The sequence below is a fragment of the Cyprinodon variegatus genome, unplaced genomic scaffold (genome assembly GCF_000732505.1).
Source record: "Cyprinodon variegatus isolate N-32 unplaced genomic scaffold, C_variegatus-1.0 Scaffold399, whole genome shotgun sequence".
Classification (NCBI taxonomy): Eukaryota; Metazoa; Chordata; class Actinopteri; order Cyprinodontiformes; family Cyprinodontidae; genus Cyprinodon; species Cyprinodon variegatus.
In genome coordinates, this window is record NW_015150852.1 from 191,446 (window position 1) to 200,009 (window position 8,564).

The 8,564-nt window shown below is 42.3% G+C and overlaps 1 protein-coding gene across 1 annotated transcript in view; it reads right to left on the reverse strand.

Moving 5' to 3' along the window:
* LOC107092891 (bile acid receptor-like) overlaps positions 1-8,271 on the reverse strand; it is a 9,589-nt gene extending 1,318 nt beyond the window's left edge. Inside the window, exons 1-7 of the mRNA XM_015387590.1 lie at positions 7,881-8,271; positions 7,656-7,796; positions 5,411-5,803; positions 5,188-5,328; positions 1,714-1,838; positions 288-386; positions 122-218 (exon numbers count right to left, since the gene is read on the reverse strand). Of these exons, the coding sequence (XP_015243076.1) occupies positions 122-218; positions 288-386; positions 1,714-1,838; positions 5,188-5,328; positions 5,411-5,803; positions 7,656-7,796; positions 7,881-8,271 (1,387 nt within the window). The remainder of the gene's footprint in view (positions 1-121; positions 219-287; positions 387-1,713; positions 1,839-5,187; positions 5,329-5,410; positions 5,804-7,655; positions 7,797-7,880) is intronic.
* Between the last annotated feature and the right edge of the window lie 293 nt (positions 8,272-8,564).

Sequence of the window (8,564 nt, forward strand, 5' to 3'; positions counted from 1 at the left end):
CAGTCATTTGATATTTACATAATTTGACCGGAAAGAGAAAATTCAACAGATTTATCCTTTAATAAAATACAAAACGGACAAATGGTAAATGTCAATGAGTAAAGATTTCCATCCACCTCACCTGGTACTGTTCTTGCAAACTGCAGCAGTCTGTTTAGGTGTGGGGATAAAACATCAGGCAGCCCCGCCCCCTCCAGAGCACACTGCCATTCAGAGACCTGCCAGCATGAGAACAACATGAGAACATCATAACAGGTGGTAAACCTAAAGTCTGGACACATACCTACCCTGTAACTGCTGCTGTCTTGCTCCCTAAACTGGCGATGAGCCTCAACCATCCTGTCTACAGTGTATTTCTGCTCCCGGGTCAAAATGGCGGGCTGATTCTGGGGCAGATAGAAAAGAACTTAGTTTGTTGTTTAAAAAGCACAACTCTATCAAACAATAAAGTACACAAGGGAATTTTTTTTATATTTTTAGTCTCCTCTAAAATAGTGCTGGGGGAGAGTTTAACTTTAATTTATGTTCATTAACTCATCTTAGTTGCTAGGACATTTACTAAGAAAGAAAAAAAAAATTAAGTGTTTTTTAAAATAATGTTCTCTTTAAAATGTACAGTGTCTATAGGGGTGCAAATACAATAGAAATACATATATTTGTAGCAATTACAAAAAACGAGGCTTTTAAAATTAGAACAACACACAAAGCCCACGAAAAAGGGAAATTTGCTGTATTACTGTTTTTTTGAATGGCCGGGAAACTTTCCCTTTACATCTTGTCTTGTTTTATTGAGCCTAGGCGGAAGTTCAACTGAAGAAACTCATTGTTTTTCATACATGCACCTGCGACATAGCCAATCAGCTTGAACCACACCTTCACGAAAGCCAATCGGCATCCAAAGCTCATCTTAAAGGGTCTCAGATACGCACCTGTCTGCTCCTGTATGCAGGCGGTGGATGCGCTGAGACTTCATTCAGATGACACCGTTTCAACCCACCTCCAGCCCCTCCTCCACCTTAGTAGCTAAAGCTTCATCAGAGTTTCATTCCTCCTGGACTCTTACTACGTTCCCTGTCTCATCTTAACCGGTTCGCCAGAAGACCGCCATGTTGAGCCTGGTTCTGCCAGAGGTTTCTTCCCAACGGGGAGTTTTTCCCTCTCCACTGTCGCTTCATGCTTGCTCATCATGGACAAGTTCTATCAACCTGTGTTATCCAAGCTGGACTTCCATCTTCCAGGTTCCTCAGTGAAGCTCTAGTATCAGCTCATGCAGTCCACTGGATCTCACCATATTGCTCAGCAGACCGTCTCCCTAACCAGCAGTCTACAGACTGACCAACTTCATCTATCTCCACTCCACCACCAGTTTCAGGCCTGGGGGGAAACAGTCCTGTTCTTCCCTCCTGTTCATGTATATCTATCAAAATTAAGCGCTATGTTTCCTGCCAAGGTCTGAGCGCCAAATACAAAGTAATTGTATCAATAAATTTCTCCTAATTGTCTTTTCTCTTTGTGTGAGTTTTTCAGATTGAACTTCTCTTTCTTTAGATCCACCTCAGCTCTACTCCGTTCATCAATTTCTAAATAATTCCCCTTCATAAATTCCTGAGCCATTAGCCTCTTCACTCTACAGAGTTTTATTGTTTTTGATTCCCAGAAGCAGACAGCTTGGACTGGTTTAGAACCGGCTGGGTCAGAACAGTGGTGTGGTACCTGTCCAGGTAACCGACAGGTAGAGCTGACTCTCCGACTGTCTGTGCTCTCCTTCTCTTCTTGCGCTCTGCTTTTACCTACTTTCCTCAGTCGTTTGGACTGGCATTGGACCTCTGTCAGAAGGCCTTGGAAGAAAAAAAAAATACATATAAACACAGAGAGCTGCAAATATACTTATACCATTTAAACCTTTCACAGCGTTTCATTTTACTAACACAAACTGTAATGCTGATGATGATTTTCAGTCTTCCAGGTCATAGTTATTCCAAAAAAGTAAACAAAAACAACAACAATCCACTGGACTTTGTTTCCAAGTTTGAAGAAATTTCGCTCTACATCCAGGAAGCTTTTTCAGTTAAAAATCTCATTAGCATGGAGTTCGAAACTTCATATAGTGGCCATCATTTCAACCCCCACCCACATGCAAGGGACCGAAAAAAAACATCTTGCCTGGTCAGCCAGACCAACAATTCCCCCTAACGACCCCCCTCTGAGAGGCATAGACCAGTATTGGGTATTACAGGCTGACAAAGAATCCCAAACGACACCCCATTCTTAAGGGGCAGACCCATTCTTCTGGTTCATTTTGCATGTTTTCTAAACCAAAATAAGTCTTTGTTTTTGGTCCACTTTATAAAGCTTTGAACTGAACACTAATTCTGACATTTTGAATTGAATAAGCTTGAATAAGCTTTCTGGATGGGAAGCGAAATGTCTTCAAACTTGGTAACAAAGACCAGTGGATTGTTTTTTTTAAGCCTTTTTTGGAAAACTGTAATGCATTTTTACGACGAGTGCAGGTTTTATATCAGGAGGAAGGAAAAGGATGTAGTTAGTTTGCTGATAAAGAGCTGAAAAGTGTGGTGCACATTCTGATCAGCCACATTCTAGTGGTTTCAAGTTTTAGAAAGAATCGATCTGTTTTAAACTCCATCCATCTTCCTAGATTCCCCCACCAGAGCAACTTTCCTCTAAAGCTCATTTACAGATGGGCCTTTAAATGCTTTTTGGATAAATAATCACTTTGCCCAACATCTACGCCTCTGACTACCACCCAATCTTCTAAGCATCAATTCGCCATGGTTCCCCCTGCAGATGGCGAGCCCACTGGGGGATGGCCTTGCATCACTCCTTCGGGCTGGGCCCAACCGCATCCCACAAGTAAGAACGCTGGCTACTAGGCGCTTTCGGAAGAACCCTAAGCCCTGCCCTGGCTCCAGGGTGGCGCTTTGGTTGGGCAAAGTCACATGCCTTGATTTTAAGTCCTCATGGGGGCTTTGTGAACCACTCTTTGTCTGACCTGTCACCAAGAGCCTGTTTGATTGCCTCAAGTTAAGGAGCTTAAGTATCTGGGGGTCCTGTTCACGAGTCGGAGATCGATAGATGAATTAGTGTGGCAGCTACTATAATGCAGACCCTGCATTTCTTGGTGAAAATAGAGCTGGGCAAAAAGATAAAGCTCCCGATTCACCAGTTGGTCTACATTCCTAGCCTCAACTACATGGCTGGGCTTTCCAATAGAAATAGGGTAAGGAGCTTGGTCATGCCGGAGGGGCTTGGAGTAGAGCCCATATCGAAAGGAGTCAGCTGAGGTTGCTCGGACATCTTTTTTGGATGCCCTCTGGACGTGTCCCTCGGGAGATGTTCCAGGCACATCCCACTGAGAGGAGGCCCAGGACCAAGACCTAGGACCTGGCCTGGGAGCGCCTCAGAATGCCCCAGCGACCCAGTCTCGGATAAAGCGGGAGATCACAAGAGGCGAGAGAGATTTTAAAAACAACCGTAATGTTCACCTAAGTGCTGTACAGCAGTGTTTTTCAATCCTGGTCCTCAAGGCACCCTGCTCTGCATGTTTTGGATGTTTCTGAGCATCAACACACCTGATTCAGATGATTGCAGTTCAGCAAAGCCTGATAATCAGCTATCAATTGATAACAGGTGTGTGGAAGCTGGGAAACATCTAAAACATGCAGGGCAGGGTGCCTTGAGGACCAGGATTGAAAAACACTGCTGTACACAAATACAATGTCATGCCTTCTTGTTTGGGTTAGAAGATGGGTTTTAGCGTTCTGGACCAAGTTCAGGCATGTCTGAGTGAAAGCATCATGTGAAGAGTTTCAATAATAAAGTTCAAAGTAATAAAAGCGTAAGTTGAATGTTACAAGTTTTTAACAGATAGCAACGATTTCAGTCTTGATAAAAAAAAAAAAAATGGATTGCTGTGCAGCTAAAGAAATCTTTTTTGTTTTATCCAACTGTAAGATTTTACCCTGCATATTTTAGCTGCTAATTTAACAAAGATGTCCAGAAAATCTAGATTAGAAAAATTGTGATTACATCTTGGTCAAACAAGATGTGATTAACCAAGAGGTGGTCAACAGCACCAAATTCCTGGGGGTGCACATCATAGACACCCTCACCTGGAATGTAAACACCACCTCACTGATCAAAAGGGCACAGAAGCGCATGTTCTTCCTGCGAAGGATGAGGAGAGCCAACCTGCCCCCACCCATCCCCACCACCACACTACAGAAGCACCATAGAGAGTGTTCTGACCAGCTTTCTCACTGTGTGGTGTGGAGGCTGCAGCGCCTCAGACTGGAAGAAGGTGAGAAGAGCAGAGAGGATCATCTCTTCCCCACTGCCATTAGACTGCAAAATGTTATATAAATTGGGTGTTTTTTTCATCACAGTGTTTTCAATCACTGCTGCTTACTCAAGGCTGCGCTTTAAAAAATGAAAAGGTCTCGATAGCTGTACATAACGAAATTTCTTTTTGTATACACTTGTGTGTACAAAATGACAAATTAAAATCTGTCTAAGTCTAATTTCTTTGGATCTTGTCTTATTTAAATCAAGGATCATTAAGGGTAACCCAGGCTTTGACTTCCAAAAGACAATTAAATAATCATTTTAATGGGGATGAGCAGTTGCCCTTAGTTAAAAGTAGATCCAAGTGTTGTTAGCATTTGAATGGCAATATATGTTTCTCTGAAAATGAAACCCAAAGCAACATATAAATAAATCAAAATGTGATCCAGAATAGGTCCCTGAGGTACTCCATAAGTAAGGGACAGCTGAAGAAGAGACAGATACTTCAAGATTCAACAGCTGCACATTCAGGACTCTATCTGTTTTGTAATCGGACATTTTGCTTGCGCAATTTTTTTAAGAGCATCTGCATAAAGGGGAATGAATGCAAATCACACCATATTTTTCAGATTTTATTTGATAGACTTTTTCCAATTAAACACTAAGCGTTGATGTTTTACATAAATTATAAATAACGGGCAATAACATTTTTGTTTAAAACAAGACAAAATGTTAAAAAGATTCCAGGATGGAGAACTATTTAAACATTAGCAGCTTTAATTTATTCTCTGGTTGTCATTTATACTAAAGATTTTGGTTATTGCTATTAATGTTTTCTTATTGAACTTTTCATGTCATGTGCTTGGATCAGCGTTTCCTTACACTCAGCCAGCATTCCCACCGCGCGGCACTTCCTCAGCCGGCAGTCCTGGCACTTCCTCCTCATGTACATGTCCATCTCACAGCTGCCGCCGCTCTTACAGTGGTACACAGCCTTTTTAGTCACACTGCGCCTAAAGAAACCTGCAGTTAAGGTGGAAAAAAACTTCCAGCTTTAGCTTTAAAGTACATTGAAAGGTTTAGAAGATAGTGTTTAAGAGATTACCTTTGCACCCTTCACAGGTTAGAGCATTGTAATGATACCCTGATGCTTTATCCCCACACACCACACACAGCTCATCCTGCCCTTTACTCTTCCCAACCGAACCCATTCGAGACCTCCGTACAAGATGCAGCCCCGCCGGGCCAAATCCCTGATTCAGTTCCCCGGAGAGGGACTCCTGGCTGGGATCGCAGGGGCCCTCCACGCAGTGAGAGCTGTACTGGTATGGAGGATGGCAGAGCTGAGAGGGTGAAGCCAAAGACGAAGGCGAAGGAGAGGTAGAGGAGCCATAGAAGGGGAAAGGCATGTTGGCAGGGAGGTACTGCTGCTGGTTGTGAGGAAGCAGCTGGGGGTCGGGGTCCTGCAAGGGGTAGCAGAGAGGGTCTGCCAGCATGTCTGAAAGGAGAGATGAATGAAATGATGGAGATGTAAAAAAAAACAAAAAAGTTTTACATCATAAAAACAAGAACAAATGTGCAGATAAAATAAAGAACACAGAGGTAATCCAATCATTAGAATCATAAGACAAAATCATAAAAACCATCAACCGGAAACACCTGATGATCAAAGGGAGATTGCCAATCTGTGATAAGAGCAGCTTTTCCCCTGGATTGGTTTGCAGATTAAGAATCAAAGACGTCTCCAGCCTTGATTTAAGAGATTATGTGTTTCGGCTGTTTTTCAGATTAAAGTTGCTTATCACCGTAAGCTGGTTCCCTATAATTGGTTTCGCTTCTTGGTAGACTGGAACCAGAAGACCTGAATGCTCAGTGTATTCTCATTATGAGTTCGTATGAAATCGTACGAAAGGTTATGCACCGTAATTTTGTATGTTTTGGACGTTTTTTTCGTCGTATGCGCATGCGCATCTGACGCACCATTCACGAATATAGAATATAAATTACAATTAGCCCTAACCCTAACCCTAAGATATAAAACAGCAAGCAACGTAGTTAGAGACATGAATAAGGGATGATTGCACTGTTTTTCCCANTGTGCAGCTAAAGAAATCTTTTTTGTTTTATCCAACTGTAAGATTTTACCCTGCATATTTTAGCTGCTAATTTAACAAAGATGTCCAGAAAATCTAGATTAGAAAAATTGTGATTACATCTTGGTCAAACAAGATGTGATTAACCAAGAGGTGGTCAACAGCACCAAATTCCTGGGGGTGCACATCATAGACACCCTCACCTGGAATGTAAACACCACCTCACTGATCAAAAGGGCACAGAAGCGCATGTTCTTCCTGCGAAGGATGAGGAGAGCCAACCTGCCCCCACCCATCCCCACCACCACACTACAGAAGCACCATAGAGAGTGTTCTGACCAGCTTTCTCACTGTGTGGTGTGGAGGCTGCAGCGCCTCAGACTGGAAGAAGGTGAGAAGAGCAGAGAGGATCATCTCTTCCCCACTGCCATTAGACTGCAAAATGTTATATAAATTGGGTGTTTTTTTCATCACAGTGTTTTCAATCACTGCTGCTTACTCAAGGCTGCGCTTTAAAAAATGAAAAGGTCTCGATAGCTGTACATAACGAAATTTCTTTTTGTATACACTTGTGTGTACAAAATGACAAATTAAAATCTGTCTAAGTCTAATTTCTTTGGTTCTCATCTTATTTAAATCAAGGATCATTAAGGGTAACCCAGGCTTTGACTTCCAAAAGACAATTAAATAATCATTTTAATGGGGATGAGCAGTTGCCCTTAGTTAAAAGTAGATCCAAGTGTTGTTAGCATTTGAATGGCAATATATGTTTCTCTGAAAATGAAACCCAAAGCAACATATAAATAAATCAAAATGTGATCCAGAATAGGTCCCTGAGGTACTCCATAAGTAAGGGACAGCTGAAGAAGAGACAGATACTTCAAGATTCAACAGCTGCACATTCAGGACTCTATCTGTTTTGTAATCGGACATTTTGCTTGCGCAATTTTTTTAAGAGCATCTGCATAAAGGGGAATGAATGCAAATCACACCATATTTTTCAGATTTTATTTGATAGACTTTTTCCAATTAAACACTAAGCGTTGATGTTTTACATAAATTATAAATAACGGGCAATAACATTTTTGTTTAAAACAAGACAAAATGTTAAAAAGACTCCAGGATGGAGAACTATTTAAACATTAGCAGCTTTAATTTATTCTCTGGTTGTCATTTATACTAAAGATTTTGGTTATTGCTATTAATGTTTTCTTATTGAACTTTTCATGTCATGTGCTTGGATCAGCGTTTCCTTACACTCAGCCAGCATTCCCACCGCGCGGCACTTCCTCAGCCGGCAGTCCTGGCACTTCCTCCTCATGTACATGTCCATCTCACAGCTGCCGCCGCTCTTACAGTGGTACACAGCCTTTTTAGTCACACTGCGCCTAAAGAAACCTGCAGTTAAGGTGGAAAAAAACTTCCAGCTTTAGCTTTAAAGTACATTGAAAGGTTTAGAAGATAAAGTGTTTAAGAGATTACCTTTGCACCCTTCACAGGTTAGAGCATTGTAATGATACCCTGATGCTTTATCCCCACACACCACACACAGCTCATCCTGCCCTTTACTCTTCCCAACCGAACCCATTCGAGACCTCCGTACAAGATGCAGCCCCGCCGGGCCAAATCCCTGATTCAGTTCCCCGGAGAGGGACTCCTGGCTGGGATCGCAGGGGCCCTCCACGCAGTGAGAGCTGTACTGGTATGGAGGATGGCAGAGCTGAGAGGGTGAAGCCAAAGACGAAGGCGAAGGAGAGGTAGAGGAGCCATAGAAGGGGAAAGGCATGTTGGCAGGGAGGTACTGCTGCTGGTTGTGAGGAAGCAGCTGGGGGTCGGGGTCCTGCAAGGGGTAGCAGAGAGGGTCTGCCAGCATGTCTGAAAGGAGAGATGAATGAAATGATGGAGATGTAAAAAAAAACAAAAAAGTTTTACATTATAAAAACAAGAACAAATGTGCAGATAAAATAAAGAACACAGAGGTAATCCAATCATTAGAATCATAAGACAAAATCATAAAAACCGTCAACCGGAAACACCTGATGATCAAAGGGAGATTGCCAATCTGTGATAAGAGCAGCTTTTCCCCTGGATTGGTTTGCAGATTAAGAATCAAAGACGTCTCCAGCCTTGACTTAAAGAGATTATGTGTTTCAACAGTTTTTCAGA